Source organism: Cygnus olor, chromosome 1 (assembly GCF_009769625.2).
Source record: "Cygnus olor isolate bCygOlo1 chromosome 1, bCygOlo1.pri.v2, whole genome shotgun sequence".
Taxonomy (NCBI): domain Eukaryota; kingdom Metazoa; phylum Chordata; class Aves; order Anseriformes; family Anatidae; genus Cygnus; species Cygnus olor.
The window spans coordinates 145,275,856-145,297,228 of record NC_049169.1 but is presented as its reverse complement, the minus strand read 5'-3'; the positions used below and the strand labels follow the sequence as shown (position 1 = coordinate 145,297,228).

The 21,373-nt window shown below is 44.4% G+C and overlaps 1 protein-coding gene across 1 annotated transcript; it reads right to left on the bottom strand.

Moving 5' to 3' along the window:
• Nucleotides 1-2,183: 2,183 nt before the first annotated feature.
• ATP4B (ATPase H+/K+ transporting subunit beta) lies at nucleotides 2,184-9,667 on the bottom strand. The gene is made up of 7 exons (XM_040556024.1): nucleotides 7,970-9,667; nucleotides 6,357-6,485; nucleotides 5,318-5,431; nucleotides 4,560-4,759; nucleotides 3,161-3,214; nucleotides 2,523-2,615; nucleotides 2,184-2,351 (listed from the first exon to the last, which is right to left on the bottom strand). Exons 1-7 carry the CDS (start codon nucleotides 8,079-8,081, stop codon nucleotides 2,190-2,192), a joined length of 864 nt encoding a protein of 287 aa, XP_040411958.1. The 5' UTR covers nucleotides 8,082-9,667; the 3' UTR covers nucleotides 2,184-2,189.
• Nucleotides 9,668-21,373: the final 11,706 nt, after the last annotated feature.

The following is a 21,373-nucleotide window of genomic DNA, read 5'->3' as shown; positions in this document are numbered from 1 at the left end:
TGTGCTTTTGGTTCTGCCGGTCACCCCTCGTGTGCCTGGGGCAGGACGTCCGGCCCATTTTCCTTCCTGTCCTCATTTTGGTCTCGTTGATTCTGTCACTTGGATGTCTCCAGAGCACAACTGTGCGAGTTTTTCTTTGCTGCTTTGATGGCTACATTGCTCGCTACATGCAATGTTTGCACATTCTCTTAGGCTGTGCTATCACAGAATTACAAAATACCTGCATGCTGTTGGTTCTGCTGGTTATTTTTAACCCTAATGGTTATCATGCTTATATTTGGGTTCTAGGAAAGGTAATGTTAATTATAGCCAGATCAATTCACAGGTGTTCACTTCAACTACGCCAGCCACAAACCTTGCTCTGCGTTGTTATTGCCTGTAATTCCCGTAAAGAAAGAATCCTGTCAGATGACCATAAGTTAAATCCAACTTCAGGGTGAAAATCATTGTTCTTAAAGAACCAGACATGGAGGACCTGCATACAGTTTTTGACTGTAGAATGCATCGTCTTCCATTCAACACGGGGACAGGCTTGTCTCCTCCTTACGTTTGTCCCATCAAAGGCCTTTCTGTAAGGTTGTAGATGTAATTCTGAAGCTGTGGCTGTGCAGATACCTGGTCAGTGGGAAATCTGTTCTGCATCTTCCTGTTCTGTGCTGTAGTGCTAACTAAAATGTGAGCTTCTAATACTGCATCGCCTGACTCCAACATGCAGGTTGTAGAACCTAAATCAAATACGGTCAAGCAGAGAATCTGCCTACGCTAGAGACAGCGGGGGAACAGTTCTCCGTGATCTTGGTAATATTTAAACGTTTTGCTTACAGACAACCTCGAATTACTTTTGAGCATGAATGACTATTTTGGTTATCAAAAATATTTTATTGTTTCATAGTTCTCTGTATTATTTTGGAAGGATGTGCAGGAGGAAGAGACCTGTGTTCCAACAAGGATGTAAAACTGGTTTTCATACAGTTTCTTAAAAGAGAGGCAAGGTCCCAATGTAAAAATTGAAACATGGAAGGACGGGGAGAAATTCCTATATGAGGGTGCATTTTCTTATTGTTTCTGAAATGCAGAATGGTCATATTTTTAAAGCATAGGCTCAAATACCTCTTCTGGTTTTGAATTGGAGATATTCCCCTTCAACCGGATTCCTTCTGCGACCTGGGTGTCCGAATGTCACTGTTGTAATGGTGAGGTTTACCTTTTCATCTTTCTAACATGCCCAGGCCATGTCGGATTTCTTTTTTTCTGTATAATGTTTGTTCTTTGGCTGAAGCCATCTGGACTTCTTCTAAGATAAATAAGATAAATATACTCTACAGACACAGCAATCCTGTGTCTTTGTATTGTTTGTTCAGGCTAGACTTCTCAAGTTTTAGATTCATTTAAAGATTTAATTTTAACATTTTCATTTTTCCAGATTATTCCAGGTAACCCAGCAAGCCCTATAAAGCTATTCTACTGGGAGGGTTGGAGAGGGGAAGCAAACAAAACCAGCAGCCCCTAATAGCTAAATGAACACAGTTCTCCTGGATGTAACTGAGTGTTACAGTCTTACCGAGCATTTTTATTGTTGGACAAAAATTACAAGTGGTAGGTACAATAAAAGCTGTAGCCTAGAGGCCAGTTTCAAGTTCACTTCTGCAGCCGTTGATTTGTCAATAAAAAATTCTGGCTTGGCTAACTAGTACAAAAAAGCAATGTATGGGGATACAGATAATTTTGCTACCCCTTTATAATTTAAACATCCTATACAAGACAGATGAGAATTGTATCACCTTGTGCTATTTCATACTATTTTTCTAACTATCCTAGTTATTTCTACAATATTTAGTATTGTACGTCAATTATTTATTACGGTTTGAAAAGTAAATGAAAATGGCATTTTGATCCTGTACTTATTTTCTTTGAAGACACATCTCGGTTTAGAGGAAACTTGTTTTGTACAAGTATTTGCACGGAGGCACAAGCAAGTTATTTACATGCAGGGTGATTCCTGTCTCCTTCACACACGGAGAGTGGTATCTTGATTTTTAGTTATATGGGTTGCCTTTCAGTAGAAAATGTCTATTTTCACTGCAATTTGAGTCAATTTATCTGGAAATCATAGAAAATAAATACGAGTGAATGTGGTAACAGGTAAGTCACTCTTCACAGATGTCTTTCAGAAGTGTCTCTGCTGCTGCTTAGTCTTCTATTTTCAATTTAAATTCCACTTTTCCTTCGTACGGATCATGAACGTTATCAAAGGTAATCCCAGCTCCAATGATTTTGCACACTATTTTGAGTTCTACGTTCCTTGTAATGTTGAGGAATTTCACAGCTACCAAAGGATTGCTGTAAGTAGGCTAGGAGAAAAATAAAAAAATGGGTACTTTAATTCTACATTATTGATTTCAAAATAAACTCTTGAAATTAACCTTCTTTCCAGTTCACGTAAGATCACAGAAATGATCAGACAGACATTTCATCTTATACACAGATGAAGAAAATGCAAGCTGATGTAAATGAGCACCCACCTGTGCCTTTTTTCCATAGTAAGGGAAGTAGTGCAGGTTGAAGGTGCCGTTCACTGGGTAGTAGTCCACCTCCAGCGGGCGAGACTCATCGCCCTGTTAAAGCAAGAGAGGAGATTTGTTGGCCAGCCCTGTGCGAATGTTTTATTGCTGTTAAAAGCTGCATAGTGCGTATTAAAACTCGAGTTCAGCAGTCTGTTTAGTGCCAATTTTATTTTTCAAATAAAAGTGGAAATCTCCTGCCGTTACTATTGCCAAGAGAAACAGCCAAGTGTTCTTTTGTAGCAGTTGTGAACTCAATGAATTAGGATCTGCTGAAATTTGCAGAAAGCCTGGAGAAGTTCCTCTGATTCATAAGCTTCACTACTGGGAGAGGAAAACAAATAACAAATGTTTTTGTGTTTTTCCTGCAGCATGGAAAAACAATTTTAGATGATTTAAAAGAAAACTTTTTTTTCCCTTTTTTTTGGTTCTTAGGATGCCTGCTGGTGCCAGAAATTGCCCAGAACTAAGAACATTCCTACTGTACTTTGCCAGAATGACCCAATTTTCCAGAGGTGCAGGGTGACCTTTCTGTCACAGCTTGCTCTCAGACCTGCAGTGCTTGAAACCTTTGAGCCCAGACCTCATGCACTTACTACGTATGTGCAGTCCACTCTCGGTGCAGTGCCGTTACCGGGGTAAAACTTGATAATCTGAAACAGAAAGCATGCGTTTGGTCATCTTGGAATTTGTTTCCAGAGACAAAGATGAACAAATGATTCACTGAGCTTCAGATGCTGCTTAATATGCTTCTGCATAAGGCACTGACAAACTGATCAGCTCGTCTTAGGTACCCCGGGCGGGGGGGGAGGGGGGGAAACTTCTTGGGTTGACATTTAGGAGTCAGGACTGTGCATCCCGGGCTTGTCAGTGCTCTAACCCACCCAGGGTGGGTAGTGCTGCACCTCCTGGCACATCCAGCTCATCGCCTGCATGCAAGGGTTGCTCTTTCCGATGCCCAGGCAGACAGGTGTCCCTTAAAGCAGGTAGCTGCGTGAAAATTACAAAGGAGCTGTGCTTGTCATTCTCTCTCTTACTAGGAGGCCTTGGCTTGAGCAGAAACTCTCAAGTCCGTTTGATCCTGTGAAAATAGTAGGGTCATGCCCTGTGGCAGCACGGGCAAAAGGAAGTAAAGTCCCTCGAGCACTGCAAACATGCCTTTCCGCTGCCCTGGCTGGCATGCAGCAAGCAAAAACTTTCCTTGGGGAAAGTTTGCTTGTTCCCCTGCAAAAATCAGGTGTGTGGTTCTCCTCTCACAGTTGGGTCTCGCAGAGATTCTTGAAAATGTTCATCACCCAAGTCTAGTGTGTGAACCAAAGCAGAATGAAGTGGTTTTGTCCATCAGGAGCTGATGGAGAATATGAGCTCCTCATTTTGTTCTGAAATTGAATTAGAATGCTCAGTGTCTTTCCTGGAAAAATTAAATGCTTATGCCCTTTTCTATGACCTGGAAAAAAATAAACAAATGAAAGATTCACTTTCTCCTCCCCCATAAAATAAGTTGTTGGTGGTTTTTGCTGATACCCATATCCACCTGTTTTGAATTTTGTCTTTTACAAGTTCTGCTAAAGATTTTCCTTGCAGGTTGGAGAAATAAGGTGTGCAAGAAGCACATCTCTGAAATCACTTTATTTACGGCTCCATCTTCGCACTTTAACTGAAGCCACAGGATCTGTGTATTGCAGGAGAGAACCTTTTACGTAGCAGTTTGTCAGATGGTAGCACTACGGAGATGCTAACAAAACAAACCCCAAAGCTTTAGAGACCTTCCTCAGAGATTGCCCTCTGTTACTTTTCTAGGGGTGGTGGGGAAGTCTTGCTATTTCTGTAGCAACTCTGTGGGTGTCTCAGGAAAAGCACGGTCATTTGCCTGTCCTGTACAAAGCAGAGGCTAGCTCCTGGGGCAGCAGGCTATAGAGCAGCTCCCCAGATGAGAATCATGAGGCCTGGTGGCTCCCGACTAATTATTTCTTCTCTGCAGTCAGAGGCTGTACTTACCCTGTTCATTTTTATAATAAAGCAAGGTTTTCCTTCTGGGAATCCAAAAGTAGGATCTGCGATGCCAGAGCAGTTCTGAAGCATATCTGATGTAAATTTGCAGGACAGCTTTGTGTTATTTGGGCCATCAAAGGTGTCCTGGATGAAGTACTTGTCACCTGTGCAGTTGATGTTCAGATGCTGAGCAGCAGGGGTATATGCTAGATTCGTGAAAGAAAGAAACATTCCTCTCTGAAGCTTCTGATATAGAAGTTACACATCCCAATATCAGGCTGCAGCTTCTGCAGGGAGACTATGTCGAGGGAAATTGGGATTAGATGGAAAGCAGAGAGTTTAAATTGATTTTGTTGTTGTTTTGTTGTTAGAATACCCATGGGGAAAAAAAAAGATCAAACTGAGTTAAGGATGACAATTGGTGTTGATAGCTCCATATAAAGGCAATTTCAAATACAATTTTTCTCAATACATGTATGAGAAACACAGAAATAAGAAGTTAAGGCTCACAGGGAATATAAATGTATTAAGATACGAGCAGGTAAATGGAACGCCTGACCTGTTTCGACTATACTCTTTGATGACAATATGTACTGGCCCCACCGGACCTACTGTGGCACTTTCATACTTGTAGTCACAGACATAATTAGATTCATTTAAATTAGACTGGTTCTGAAAATTGGAATTGGCATTGAGATGTGATAAGGGCGATATGACAGCACGTTTCTTCAGCATGATGCAGGAAACCTCATCATTTCTTTTACCTGTCAGAAAGGTTTGAAGGGTCGTCACCAGTCGCTCCCAGGTTTTGTTTTCAGATGTGTTGTAGTAGATTTGTAGTCCTCTGTCCCCGTAGACATCCGGGCGTAACGTTACACCTTCGTAAGGGAAGGCAAAGCAGCAGAGAGGTGACAGGCACCCATTAGTTTGCTTAAATTGACAACAGCCTTCGTGCTGCGTAAAGACTTGTGACTGCGAGCGTTTGTGATGCCCAGGCTGTGCTAGAGGGGGGTTACCTGGGATTTCCCCAGGAGTTCTTAAAAATAACATTTACACTAACCTCATCAGGTTAAAGAAACGGGCCGTATTGCTGGCTGAGGAACAGCTCTTGGAAAAGCCACACTTAGTGCACAGGAATTATTTTGCCAGCAAACGTCAAACTTACAGAATATTGAGGAAGAAGGCTTCAAAATACAATAACAGGCAGGCAATAATTTTTAGGGCTATATCTTCAAAATTATGGTTTTTTTTTTTTTTTTTTGTAAAGACGAGTAACTGGGGGGGGGGGGGGGGGGGGTAAAGCTTTAGTACCAGGCTCTGATGATCTGCTACTCCTGTCGTCCCTCTATCACTAAGCTCTGCATCTATTCCTAACCCCATGTCTCTGCCTTATTTTTGCTTACCTGGCCGCTGGCCCAGCACACCCCACAAGGCAAGGCTTCCCGTTCTCCCTCCCAGGGACTTTCCACGCAGGTGGCAAGCACAGAAATACCCACGCCAGGCCCCTCGCCCCGGCCCCCCCTATCTCTCAGGACACCCCCAGACCCTCCCAGTGCCTGGGGCTGGAGCAGAAGCCAGGTTTCCCCCAGGGCCGAGCCCTGCCCCGAGGGCTTCTCCACTTGCAGGTGACTGCGCTGTGCTCAGGCACTGGTGGTCTCAACGGTGTGGCGTGCATAAAGGAACTAAATGCACTGATTTATTATTATTATTATTATTTTAATATATATATATATATTTTTAATTGGTAAAGTGTTTTCAGGATGAGGTTAAGTTTTGCAGGGATGGTTTGGGCAGCTGCTGTACCTGGGGACTTCAGTTGGTCTTGATAGTCCGGCTCGTAGGGGTTCACCGTTCTCATTAAGGAATATATGGAGAGCGCGAACAGCCCGGTCATCACCACGTAGAAGGCCAGGTAGTACAGGCTGATCCACACTGGGGAAAAAAGGAGGTGAAAATCTCATTTTAGAGCCAGGCAGAGCAGCGATCCCTCCGTGGCTGAGCCCATCGCAGCGGCGGCAGCAGCAGTTGCCTTCCCATCCTCGGCCCCGAGGATATTTTCCCTGCGAAGGGATGGGAGTTTTGGATGTTTTTCTGCACACTCAGAAGAATATCCTCCCAGGAAAACCTGGCACTGCATCTGTTCAGCTCTACAAGAAAGCAAGCGAAGGGTCCTTGAGCTGACGCCGTGAACACAGCAGCTGATGGTGTCACATCGACAGGGAAGGACCGGCTTTTGAGGCAGTTGGCACCTAGCTCAGGTTGTTTAAAGCTTAAAGGACGGTGTGGCTTCTTGAAGATGACCACTGTAGACCATTCAGCTGCTTATGACACACAGACTAACCAAAAGAGCCAATGTATTTCATCAACAAAAACAAGCTGCTGCTTGTATTGTTTGGATCAGGGAGTTCAGCATTTCAGGTGTGCTGATTTTAGACCTGTATTGCCTCTGACATCCGAAACCACCTTCAGCAAAATGCACCATCTTCCATTTCATTACGGCGTGAGATTTAGAATAATGCTCTGTTTCTGTATCTGTGTGCGTAATGTATACACAAATGGGAAAGGTTCACATTTTGGTCCGATTTTTGTTTTTAAGGATGGCCCATAAGCTGCACTCACAAGTTTCCCACCAGAAAAAAAAACCTTCTGGAAGCTCGCAGCTACCCTTAGGGTCTGTGGGAAGAGCAGGGACCCTCTTTAAAGTGTTCAGAGCTGCACTTCTCAGAGCATAGCTCATAAAACACGTTGTTGTTGCGGACACAAGTTTGGCTATGGAGAGGGAGACTCAGCTGAAATATGCATTAGCCTGCTATGATAACAGGAGATTTACTAAACAGACAATAATTTAGAAAGGAGATTCAGAAAAGCAAAACGTGTTTCCAGAGAACCGGACAAAAAACGTTTTCTCACAGTTCCCTAGCTAGGTCTGGAGAAGAAGAGCACCAGTGCAGGCATCTGCGGTACGCTGCTGCCATGGCGTTAGCGCCATCCAGCCCGATGTCTGCAGTCCTGAGCAACGCAAACCCACCAAGGAGCAAAATTCTCCATACAGCAGAAGCCCCTGGAGTCAGCAATGGCAGAATCGTATTATAAATGTAACCCTTGGCTAGTAATGGTAGCTGTTAACATGTTAGATGTTGTCCCTACCAAACATTTGGGACACGATTGCTTAAAATACTTAACATATATTTGCAGGATCAATTACTTGGATCAGTATTTTGATCTAACTGACCCAACTTAGAGGGCCACTCTAAAAATGGATCAGAAGCATATATGAGAACTGATGTTTCCAACAATTAGGAAAAAAATCTACCCATCACCACATTATATCCCTTTCATCAGAACAACACTCCCTCCCCCTTCAAGGTTTCTGAGGATACCGAAGGAAGAGGAGACCCTTGTGTATGGAAACGTACCCCAGTTTATCAAGGTCCTTCCCATGAACAGCTTCGTTTCGGGATTCCAGACAAAACGACGGAAGTTTTCCATCCGTTCACTGCAGGTCTTCTTTTCGTTTAAAGTTGCCATTTTGTCACCAAATTTCCCCCAAACACGTCCTCCTCAGAAACTGAGAAATACAAGGGGTGCCCAAACAGTTGCCCAAGGGAACTACTTTGGTTTTTATACCTTCTTCTCTGCTGAAGGTCAATGAGATTGCTTCCTATACCAATGAAAGCCCCTACCCACGATTATCAACCCGCAGCAGATACAGTTCTTTATAAGCAGTGCTGATAACGACTGGGCGGCCAGGCTGGCGAAGGAAAGTTGGCTCCTATCAAATGCCCTTCTACTTTCTCTCGGCCACCTCAGTAGATCGGCAGAATTACGCATTTTGCAGAGTGCCTTTAGGGCTTGAGATATACTCGGTGTGATAGCGGTTATCTAAGCAGATAAAGCAAAGGAGAAATTGTTTCTCTCTGGTTTTACTTCTTTTTTTTTCTTCTTCTTCTTTTTTTTTTTTTTCCAACTGACCTGCAGATACCCAATGCAATTCTCCCACTACAACCCATAGCATTCTGCTCAGAGATATGGGATTGCAGTGGGGTGACTTGGGCAAAACTGACTGTTTCCCGTAGTGTTTGCCACATTTCAGAGCTGGGGAATCGAAGATAACACTTTTTATGCGATCTCTGATGATGCCGACTCCAATTCAGAGGGTATCCTCACCTCCTGTACTGACTACCCCGACTCTTTCTCAGCACATACTGAAAATCGGAGAGCTGATGGCTTCCTCCATGCCCCTGGTGCAAGGTGAGCTGCAGCCAGCGTTTGCTGTCCACCAGGAGAAACAAATCAGTGAGGAGCCGGGCTTTGCAGCATGGAAGGTGCCTTGGGAAAGAGGTGGCGTCAATAAATCTGCGTGCTTGCAGAAAAAAACATAAGGTGGAGCAAGGCTTGTGCTTTAGAAATCCCTTCCAGTCATGCTGCTGTTCTTGCTTCTTGTTGGAAGTCATTCACTCGTGCCATTGCTCTCTTCTTGGACCCCGGTAATGTCAATCCCCAAAATTGCCGTTTAATTCAACAGGGGCAGGACTTCATCCCTTTTAACTAGGTGTATCGGCACGCCCTGCCTTTCGCTCACTTCACTGGACGTGGTGTGGTGGCAAAATCTTTAAAATGGGAACATGTGAAAAGCTTAACTGGTAGGCTTTTGGTTATTTGGATGTTGAGACAGCTGTAGGTGATCCTCTCAGATGGAGTAATATGGCAGAGGGGGTTGTCAGCTAAATAGGGCTGAGTTTCTGAGAATAGATACAAATTTAGTGTGCTTTTCTGCCTCAGATCAGGCAGCATGATTGTTTAGTGTAATAGCCACTGATTTGGGGTGATTTTTCTTGTTTTCAGATGACAAAATAGGAACCAGGCCAAGTAAAACAGAACTAAGATCTACAGACATTTGTCCAGCTTGTATTCCCCATAGAAAGGGGAAGGTGAGCAAAAAGGTGCTTCAAGTCATCACACCATGAGCTGGCCAATATTTAGGACAAACATGCTAAAATAAGACAGGGAGATTGGGCAGTGGCCTGAAAACGATGCAAATCAAGCACTTACACTGAGGTTAAAAGGATCGTCAAGGTTCCTACAAACCAGTTTTGGAAATGCTAACAAAGATGTGAAGGTCCTGGAGGTAAAGCAGGCAGGAAAACAGCAGGTCTTCAGCATGATTTCAGCGTTTCTGTGTGGAGCAGTAGACATCCTGGTGAATCCTACAGAGGGGAGTCACTAGATGTGGAGTTAATTTTAGGAAAAAGAAAAAAAAAAAAGAAGGAAAAGTAAATTTTGACACTGCTTGCAGAAAGTTGATGATTCAACAGTACAAAGCTTAATGATGTAACTAAAGCTAATCAACTTAATAATTCATAATGAATTGGCATCCCAAATCATGTTCTAAAGGAAACGTTGCTGTCGCTGTGCTCACGCTCTGCCGGGTGATGTGGAGGCCAGCAGGGCTTCTGCTGGGATGGCAGAGCTGAAGCCAAAGCGTGCCTACATTTGGGAGGCTGTGTCCTGCCGCCTGGAAAGCTGCCAGTAAGCCCTGTGAAACCGAGGCCAAGGGTTTCACGTGGTCGTCCTCTCTCTTGTGGAAACCCAAAACTCCTCTGAGCTCGGCACCGTTGTGCACAGGTCTGGCTGTACGGCCTGAAGGAGGCTGTGGGACCAGGGAGGCAGAGCCGCCTGCGGGAGGGCAAGAAAGGGCCTTGGGATGCCAAGGCAATCGTGTGCTGCAAGGACACAAAGTGACCTAAGTGGGTGACAGATTAAAGTTCCTTATTTCTAAGCTGGAGTTAGAAAAGTTCATTGAAAATTGCAAATGAAAACGTGCAAAGTTAACAGCAGCATCTACAATAACAGGTAAGGATAAATGGGAAAATTATTACAGATGGAAATCTGCTCTGACTGGCAGCGCCCAAAATGCAAATTACATAAATGCGTTAACCACATTAATACAACAGCATAAATAAAATCACTATAATTGAATTATATCCTTATTTTGTAACGAGCTAGACACCTCATTTTAACTTATGCACAAATTAAATACATACATATATTAAAACCAATCAATTACAAAGCACATTTACATTAAAAAACAGAAGGAAAACAAAGGGTGAAAGCCATACGGCAGTGGGTGGTCACATAGAGAGGGCTTCGCTCTTCAGTATTTGAAATCGTCAGTGGAAATGTCAGTGAAAATGAAGGATGCCAACATTTGGAGAGGGATGCAGCAGTAGATAAGAGCGGAGAAACTTGCATTTTATTGAAGAAATCGCTAGGAGTTTCTTAATGGAAAGACTTGCTGGTGCAATCTCGCCTGATTTCTAAACACAATTAAAGAAAGAAGTGGCTAGAAAATAAATCAGTACTTACTAAGTACAGACATCCTCCTGGACACCATTTGCAAGCACGCGGAAGGCAAGGAGGTGACAGGGCCTGACTAAGTGAGACGACCTTGTGGTACGACCAGCCTGGTGGGCAAAGGCAGAGCCGAGGACACCATGAATGTGATGGCAGCAGAGCTCCTGGTGCGGTGTCCCCACGGGATGGGAAGTGGCCGGGCAGCTGGGGCCACAGAGCAGTGGTGGGCGCCCAGCCAGGAGCCGCGTCCCTCAGGGTGTCCCTGCTGGTGCCAGGGCTGCTGAACACCTTCACTGAGCCCCGGGTGCACCTCAGCAGGCTCACTGGGGACACCACGGCGTGGGGCAGCGGTGGGCATGCTGGAGAGCAGGGCTGCCACTCGGAGAGAGGTCACCAGGTGCCCTCCAGACCCCCCTGAGCCCTCCAGACCCCCTTATTCCAAGCTGCTTCACCCAAATCAGACGACTATTATTATTTTTTTCCCCAGTTTGATAACTAATCAGGACAAACCGCTTGCTTTTGGTTGAGGTTAGACCCATCCACCCTCTCCGCTTGCCCCGTGAGACCCCCAGCAGCAGCAGCAGCAGCAGCAGCAGCATTCCCCCACCCCATGTCCCTCGCTCTGCCCCTCAGTGAGAGACCAAACAGGGCAGAAAAGGCGCTCGGGCTGAAGCCCCCGTGAGATGTGACTGCAGAAGCTAGTCTTTGCATGGATTTAAGTGTTTTGCACGGATTTAAGTGTTCTGAAGCATTCTTCTGAAAGGTAGCGCTTGGGGAAAGCAGCGAGTCCCCTCCACGTTGTGCCACAAAAAGTCCCCCCCGATGGGGTGCCTGCTGTGCTGTCACCTTCGCAGTCTTGTCCCACCATCCTCCTTCTGCTAAGCCCCAGCAGAGAGGTGACAAGGGGAGGCTCAGCCAGGGTCACACCTTCTCGCTTGAGTGGGTTTAGAAATGTGCTGGGGGGAACCTGGGGACTTCCCAGCGCTCTGCAGACTTAGAACTTGGGTGTTTCCTCTGCAAGGCTGGAGGAAGAGCTTGGAATGAAAAGATTTCTAACAACAGACTTTCCTCCGAGGGTTTTTCTGAGCTGTGACTGCAGGGAGATGACACTGGGTCTTACCTTAATTAATTAATTAATTAGCACCTTAATTTACCCACCAAATTGCAAAGGAGGCCACGGGAACCTGCCTCTTCTCATCTCCTGCCGTGCTTAGTGGATGTAAAACTGGAGAAGGAAGGCTGTGAGCCGAGGGCACTGATGCCTGTGGGTGGAGGTAAAAGAAACCCGGGGTAAGCAATTTACTGGAGATCAGGGTCAGGAAACATGGGTGCACACAGAGGTGAATTCACAGCTCTCGTGACGTGCCACCCACATGGCACAGCTGAGCCATGGGCACAGCCAATGTGCAGCTGTGGCAAACAGGGGACTTTCATGGAAATTTTGTGCATGTGAACGGGAACGAGCGCTGCCTGTCTAAAGAGGTTTATTAAGGTAGGATGCAGCTACGGCTATTCCAAGGGCTGAAGGGCTCCCAGCCACTGCAATAATTTGGGAGGACACTGGTCACTGACCAGTGGACAGCTCTCCATGTCTCCATGGGAAGGTTCCTGGTCTAAGCACCTCCTTGCTGTAGCCCATCAGGATTCAATCTGTGCCCATTTTCCTCACCCGAACACGCAGAGCTACCCATCAGCGTTGAGTGCACTGCCCAGATGCCCTGGTCTTTCAGCCAGCTCTGCTCTGTTTGCTCTGCCAAAATCCTACAGCCTTTCGTCCTTTGGTTGCAGAGCCGTGGCCAGGGGGTGGGCATGCGTGCGCACTCCGTCCAGAGAGCAGCGAGGTGTTTAATGTACTTGGAGCTGCTTAGCGGGGACTGATGTTTGCCTTCCCCAGCTGGTATTTAATGTCTGCATCTCCGACCTTGGGCTGGCCGCTGGGCTGAAGGACAGCCAAGTGGCAGGGGGAAGGTCGCACAAGAGTGTGGCACAGGACTGGAGGTGAGACCACGGCCCCATTTCCCACTCCTGGGTGGGTGGCAGCACTCGCACCAGTTTTGAGGGTTGCTTCAGGCTCTCCTGCCCAGCCCAGGTGGTGGTGGGGACGTTGAGTGCATTTCCCTTCTCCTGCTGACCTCAGTGTGAGCAAAGCAAAATCTGGTATCGGGGAGGCCCAGACTTTCCAAAAGAGTAATGGAGAACATGCTCAGGAGAACAGTGCTGCTGTGATCAGTGGTAGCTCAATTTGTACATACAAAGAGGGTTTGTACAGTCATTAAGCTTGAGTAATAAGCCTGAACCTCTCTTTCTGGAGCACCATGCCTTAAAGGTTAGATCCAGCCTGAGATGCTATCCCTCTGAGATGTTCTCAGCAGAAATGGATGATGGCATGCCTCATACAGTAGTGGCTGAGCCTGCTGTATGCAGAGCTCATTGCAAGCCATGCCTGCTTGCACTGCTGTAGGTCTGCATGGCACCGAACGAGAGCTCAGTGTCAATGTTGGTAAAACATTAACATCACTCAGTCACGATAACAGCATGCCAAAAGGGAAATCCGTCCTGGTTCAGCAGGGCCTGGAGGAAGGCATCTGCTGGGCTCCCTTCCCTCTGCATGTGGAGATAGAGGCTCATCTCCTAAGGGAGAAATGAGTTTTCTTTCTGTTTGTCCCGTGACTGTTTTCTGTATTAAAAGGTCAGAAGTTGATCAGATGTGTTAGGCTTGCTGTGCCTTTCTGGGGGAGGCAGTAAACAAAATGTTTTGAAAGTTTCTGAAATCCAAAATTCAGAATGCAAAAGAATGCAGCAGAAATTGTTGTCAGTGCCTCAGATGGTGGAGCATGGTGAGGGGATGCTTTTCATGTCCAGGACTGTATTTAATTTTAGTCTTTTTCTTTTTCTTTTTCTTTTTCTTTTTCTTTTTCTTTTTCTTTTTCTTTTTCTTTTTCTTTTTCTTTTTTTCTTTTTCTTTTTTTCTTTTTCTTTTTCCTTTTCCTTCTTCTTTTTCTTTTTTGCTGCATTGTGTGTATCACTAACTATCCCTTCTATTTGCTCCTTTCTTGTGTTTTGCAGCTTGACAAGAGAAAACTTGTTGGCATTTTTAAGATTTGGGGAGAACAGTCGTTCTGCATTTGAAACTAAAGACATCAAAGTTGCAGCCTGAGGAATTCAGGGGAAGAAACCAGCGAAAATATCTTTGAGTTGTAATGTTCCTACTGTTTCTAGCTTTGGGGCGAGTGATAAGAGCAAGGGAGTTTAGGGGGAAGTACAATGCTGGTCTTACGATAGCAGCATGACCAAAGCTGTGGAAAAAAAAGCAAAAAAGAGAAGCAAAGCAGCTTCTCTTCAGGGCTGACCTACTGCTCACTGTGGTATTCCAGAAGGACCTTGGCTGGCCTCTGCTTTTCTGCTCTGCTCCTGTTTGTCCAAGGGCTGCTGACCTGACCCCACTATTAGCCCAGCCTGCTCCCTCCACTCCCACCCCACCTCCTGAGAAACTAAAGGAAATTACTGCCGTGAAACCTTGCTAAACTGAGTGCAAAAATAAATCTGTCAAAACCCAGTGATGTTCCTTTCAGACCAACAGTGAATGAGTGCTAAAGCCTGGTGTTGTGGAGGCAACATACAACTGCTTGTGGTGTTTTGTGAATGATGGAGGGTAATGAGGTTCTTGGAAACATTAAGCATCCCATGAAACATCTCCAGCAGTTCTGGCCTCTTTGATTTTTGCTGAAAGGATTTCTCTGTCTGCATAGACAATCACAGCCCATGGAGACCCACGTGGTGTTGCAAGGGAATAAGCCACATGCCCAGCCAAATGGCCTGCCTCTGTTACATCAAAAGTGTTATTCATGGGTGAAGAAGATGATACACCACAAACAAAGCCAATAACTTACTGTTAGTCTAATTGGTATCTTCAGAGTATAATCACTATTGTTTCAAATCTGTTACAGAAAAGAACTACAGTGCTGTTAAAACCACACACGCACTTTTTAGGCTTTTCCCAACATTGTGCTCCCTTTCCCTTGCTCCTTGGGGCCTTAAGGTTTGTGGCGGCTTATGGTGGGTCTGGTGGTGGTTACGGTGAGCTGCTAGCACCCGGAGCTATGTGATTTATGTGCTGACACTTGGCCTCAAAGTGATCCCTGTGGATTTGCACATTTGTGAGCACGCAGAGGCACCTTGCTCTTCACTGGCCTGCAGCATCTGGCTGCGTCCCAATTCGCTCTGCGTGGCCCCCCTCTGAGGGGCTGCTGCCGGGCTGGCAGCAGGAGGATGTTTTCCCGAGGGAAACATTGACTTTACATTGACTTTATTTTATTTTATTTTATTTTATTTTATTTTATTTTATTTTATTTTATTTTATTTTATTTTATTTTATTTTATTTTATTTTATTTATTTATTTTTTCCACACGAAGCCAGGGCCGGGTGCCCCGGGCTGGCCTGGAGTCCCCACAAGGCGCGGTCGCGGCCTGCTCCGGGCCGGCTGCAGGGCCCCGGCCGCACGGCGGGCGGCAGCACCGCGCAGCGGACGGCGGCCTCGGCGGCAGCGAAAAAAGAGAGTCAAACGTTTATTTTCCGTTTGCACGTGTTGAAATAAACCATTTACATTTTTATTTTTCTATCTCTCTTCACATTTTTTTAATTATTATTATTTGTGAGGTGTGAAGGAGTCATGTGGTCTCGCAGGCCGCCCGGGAGGTCACAGCCTGGTTCTTTGTGTGGACACTTCTGTAAAAACCCAAGTTTAAAAGCATGTGGGCTCCCTGTCATTACACATTTTGGGTAGCACTTAGTGAAGCTTATTCCTAGCAGGGATTGTTCATTACTAGCAGTTTGTTAATAGACATGAACAGCTGGTAATCTTTCTCCTTTCACCTCTGTATCATAGACCCCTGTGGCCTGGTCCCTTCCCACCCCAGTCTCTCTATGGCCACCACTGCAAGGTGCAGGGTTCAAAGTTGGGCACATCCTCCTACATCCACAGGAGGCTGCAGGCTGGATTTTTTTTGTTGTTGTTTTTAATGCTTCTGCTTTTAACTTCTCTTATTTTTAGGTCTGAGGAGTGTGTACAAAAAAAAGTTCTGGAGCTACAGGAAAATCAATTTGTATTTTGATGGGCTACTGCAAAATAATCCAGTTTGGTAGTTCACTTCAGTGTTTTTCTATCAAGTAGTCTTAAAACCTAAAGAAATAAAGTTTGTCTCTACCCCAGGTGCATATGTGTGCAGCAGGTCCAGAACAGCAATCCTTTGCCCTCTCCTGCATGCCTGCATCCCACTCTCCCACCTTCCCAAATCCTGCTCTCCAGCCCTATCCCCACCCCAGTTTAACCATATTTTCTATTCCTTACATTTCACCCTCCAGTAATGGCAGCCTCGGCTGCCCGCAGGCTGCTCCCTCCAGCGAGAATCTGCTCCCTGTGTCCCAGAGCCTTGGTCTCCATGTTGGAGCAGGGCCTCCTGGCCCCATGTGCACCACCTCTTCCCACTTCAGCTTCATGCGGACATTCTGGACTGTTTGTCTGAAACAAATCTCCTGCTGGGAACGTTGCTTCCCCTCACTTCTGTCTTCTTCCTTCATCTTTTCCTGCTTCAAAGACTGTAGAGATATTGTTCAGCGATTAATAATTTAATAATTTATATTAATAATATTTATAATTATTAATTTATATAATATATAAATTATATATTATTATAGATTATATATTATTATAAATTATGTATTATTATAAATTATTTATATTTATATAAATAATAATATTATTTATAATTATATTAATAATTTAATAACTCGTCTATCTTACTTCCTAAGCCTCCTGCCCTCTGTTATTGCCATTTTCCTTTGAACTCCTGTCAGCTTGTCAGAGTCTTGAGGGCAATCAGGTGCCCAAAATTGAATGCCGTTCAAGATGTGGCATCAGCAACCACAAACCCACTAAAATCAATGACAGTGTCCTCACTGGCTTAAATTTGTTTTGGGATCTGGCCCAAAGAGAGGAACATGCTTGGTAATGTGATGTCTTAGCACAAGCCACTCAAAATGACTTAGGGCATGGTTTTTTACAGCTCTATCAAACTGCAAATTCACGTGTACTTACTGTTCAGCAAGTTCTCCATACTGCTGCTGCTTCTCAGAGTCCTTCCTCGCACTGAATTTTAGCCATTCATGTATTTGCCACATGGCTTAGTATCTCGTACTTTGCCACAATGAAATCCATATTATTTTTTGCTATTTGATGAATCTATCTCTGACACAAGTAGCACATTGCCAGTGAAGTTTTGAAGGTATTGAGGTACCAGTTCCTTACTAAATGTACAGTGTATTAAGAGGAGGAGATTCCTTGGATCAAGAATACTCTCCCAGTTTACAGCAAAGCATGGGTAAACACAGACAACTGTTGCAACTGCTTTTTGTGAACAGGCTTTCAAATGTTTGTGAACCCACGTAATGATTATTTCACTTAAATATTATTATTGAAATTTGCTTATACAAGTTTTCTTAGGAGAATACCATGTGAAACAGTTAAAAATCTTACCTAAACCAAGATATGCCAAGTTCACCACCAGCCCTCCTAGACAGAGCAAGAAATGAGACTGGTGTGGCATTTTCAGCATGACTTAAATTGCCCTAATAAGTTGTAGGTATTTATAAACTGACTGTGTAATCCTCTTTGTAGCCCCTTCTTCTGCACTGAAGTGGCATCGACTTATTTCCATAGCTCCTTCCATTTTTTTTGTTTTTAAACCAAGGTGGTGTATTTACCTTTCTTTGGGCCCCTGGGAAGGAGGCTGGTCCTCAGCAAGTTTATCAGGGATTTCTTTGGCTCATTGTGACCAAAAAAAATAATAACAAAAATAAATAAATCAGTGGCTGATTACTCTTTTGCTGTCATTCTTTGTAATACTGTATTTGTTAACAGCTTAATCCCTAGAGGCCTTACTTCCTCTACTGGTCCAATGTTATATATATTATTATAATTTATATAGAGAGAATGATACATATAGGTGTGTGTATATATATTTATATAATATTATTTATATAATATATTTACACAATTGTATGCATGTATATTTTCCTTTATATTAAAAAGGCTTGGTTTTTTTTCTGCTTTTTTTTTTTCTTTTCCTTTTTCCAGGCTAAAACAGGGAAATGAAGCCAGGTAGAAAGATGTGGAATTATCTTCCAGTATAACCAGAGTGTCTGTTCAGTGGCTAATGAGCTCACTTTAGTGTACAGACATCCTTCTTTGCTGCCTGTCCCTCTGGAGCTGCTCAGCTGTCCCCCTGGCCTTGTTATAGCAGACTGACGCTCTTTTAATTGAGGCGGCTCCGGTCAGTCACTGCATAAAGAGATACTTGACTGTGTTAAACGAAGTCTTCTGAGCTATTGAAAAGAATGCTGTGCTGTAAGGGACCCCTAAACTCAGGCCAGGTTGTTTCTGAAGACTCAGCTCTCACTGCCCCTTGCTGCAGTAGGGATGCTGGAGGGGCTGTCTGGCTGTCGTCCTTCACCCATACCCACAACAGCAGCAAGGTGCTGGCACAGGCACGCCCTGCAGCATCCCTGTGGGGCTGACCCAAGAGGATGAAGTGAAGGGGAAATGGTCCCCAGGGTTCTCTGGGCTTAGCAGCACACAGTGGCATGGCTCTAGAAGCCACCACAGGTCTCCCTTTGCACATCTCCCGAACAGTGCATGCTGAGAGGTTAAGGCATTTTAAAAAAGTACATAAATCATTGAGGAAATGGCAAAAACAGCACAGTCAGTCTTTTTGCAGAGGCAGAAATATTCTTCTTGATCCAGGAAATGCTGGTAAGAGACTTTTCCTGATAGTGTGACTGTAAGTGCTAAGTAGAGATCCTCAAGAAAAGAAGAGGGGAGAGAAATCTGAGGACAAGGGCTGAGCACAAGCAGTTTTTTTCATCAAATGATCTGTGTGCCTAATTGTGGACCTATTAAACCATTGGTCAGAGCTACACTGTCTTCTGGTACGATCTTTTATTTAGCATTAAAAAGATACATGGCTGCAGAGGAAACCATTCTGCTTTGGGCTGCTTGTCTACAAGACAGAAAATGGTGCTTTCTGAGAGACAAGCTAAACAGTTTTAATGGGGATACCATTAATACAAACACTGGCTGAATCAACATTTCAAGGGAAGACAGGCAGAAAAAATCATTCTAAAACTGAGTGCTTCATCAAAATGGGCTAGGAGCATTTATGGCGCTTTTATGTTTAGCTGTCATCCTACTGTGAGACGGGAACATCTCGGGTTATTGCTGTGCTTCAGAATGTGAGTAACAGCGCGTCTTGGTATCGATTTGACTACCTGGGATCAGCATCAGTAATCAATAATGAAGCTTCAGATCCCGAGGGAGCATTATGAAGTCCCGATGTTCAGAATTGATTACTGCTATATGTGGACGTTGTGGAGATGCTTGTGAATACCCGGCCTGGGTCTTGAAATGTATCCCAATTTCATTTATCAGTTCTCTCCTCTGTTAATAGATTTGGTCCTTCCTAGAAATAAGAGTTAAGATCAGCAGACTTAGCGTGATCAATGGCAAAGATGGTTTTCATCTGACTTACACAGCATCAGCAGGAAGTCGAGTTGTATGCCTGGACCATCGAGCGAAGAGAGAGAAAACAACAGATCTGACTGAGCCCTCGGGTTACCCCAATGACTCGAAGGACCCCGTGTGAGACTCGTGGTACAGATCTCAATAAAAATGTTCCCCCTGCTGTGTAGGGCTCTCCCTGCAGAGGGTCTTGAACAAAGGGAGCCAGGGCAAGCCTGTGGCACATCCCGCTTCTCAGCTGCCAGTCACATTTCAGTGAGTTTCTCATACCGAAGGAGCAACAAATCAAAGCACCCTTTGAATAAGTAAAGAGTTTTCGATGCTATTTTATGTGTTTTTATGTTATTCCTAAGAAATATGCAGTAGGTTCAGCAAGCCCCTTCAGAGGCTGGTGTGTGGTTTGGTATTTAGGAGTCTGTGCACTGCCAGATGATTAGGGCAGTATTCGAGAAGGGTTCTCACCTCTCCATTAATCATTGAGAGACGCCTGAATAATGATAGTCCTCCAAGAACTGCTGCTATTGGGGGAAAATTATAATAGAAAGGTATCAGGAGGGACAGTAAGAGATCACAGAGTCGTTCATTGGCATATTTTAAATAAAGGTGATAAATTTTAAATAGATTATACAAATTAGGTATCAACCACAGACACATGATGACCTCGTCCATAGCAGGGTCGTGTAACATCTCTATGAGCAACAGCCCTCCTTCATAGTCACACTGCAGCAGAGATCCACTTACACAGGACCCCAAAATATTCCCTACAGGAGGGCCAGACCCTGGTGATGTGTTTACAGATGGAGACGTGGAGGCAGAGGGCATTCTCAGGACTTGCCAAAAACATATTTTGGACTTGACCGTGTCTGATAATTCCAGACAGGCTTTTCCCAGCCCTAAAATGTGTCCACAAATAGATTTTATCTTGTATTTTTATTTTCCTCCCTGGACAGATTTTCAACTGGCCACAAAAACGAATCAAATTTATCTATCACATTCAGAACGATAGTTTCAGTGCTTTCAGTGAAATTGTAAGAGCTTATTTATTTGCTCAGTGAGTGAGACTGAGCAAATAGTCACAATACTTTTACAGGTTTTTCTGTTTACACGGGTAGTTGTGCTTTATATTCCAGGACATACCCAGGATGAACAAAAATATCCTGCAGATACAAGTCTGTGATGAAGGCGTCAGGCTGTAACGTGGTAGTGAATCGGATGTTAAAGCCGGGGTGATAACCTCTCACAGCCTGTACTGAATGCTATTTCTGTATGAAGGAAAGTGAGTAGGAAATATCGTCCAGATTTCAACAGCACAAGGGGCTTTGGTCCGACTGCTCAAAATCACTTGCATATACGCAGGTTGTGCTTTTTTTTTTTTCTTTCCCTTTGAGTTTAACAATTCATGTTTCTCCTCCTGCCCTTTGCACATCTCTTTGCAATCCACCGCTGTGAAATTATTTCAAGCAAAGTCTGACTTCACACTTGAAATGCAGCTTGGTAATAATATATCGTTTGGAAAGCGTCTCATGTAATAGTGCTTATCTGCAAAAAGAATTAGCGGGATGATGCACGACAGAACCAGAGGGAAACAAGCACGGTAAGAGAGGATGTAATGACAAATATCTATGACAGGCAACAAGATACTTTCCAATTAGAAAGCCAGAGAATTGTCTGAAGAGTTCCTGTCAATTTAGAAAAGACATTAAGGCTTGTCCTGCGTGTAACCATATATACACAGAAGTTCAATCAAAAATCTCTTTACTTCAATCACTAAAGCGCAGACAGATCTTAATATCGACACAAGGGTGAGGTGTTTTTTTTTTATAAGCCTGGTGTAGGACAGCAGAGAGGACTGAAAAAATTGTTCAAGCGCCCCACTGCAGACTGGTGGAGGAT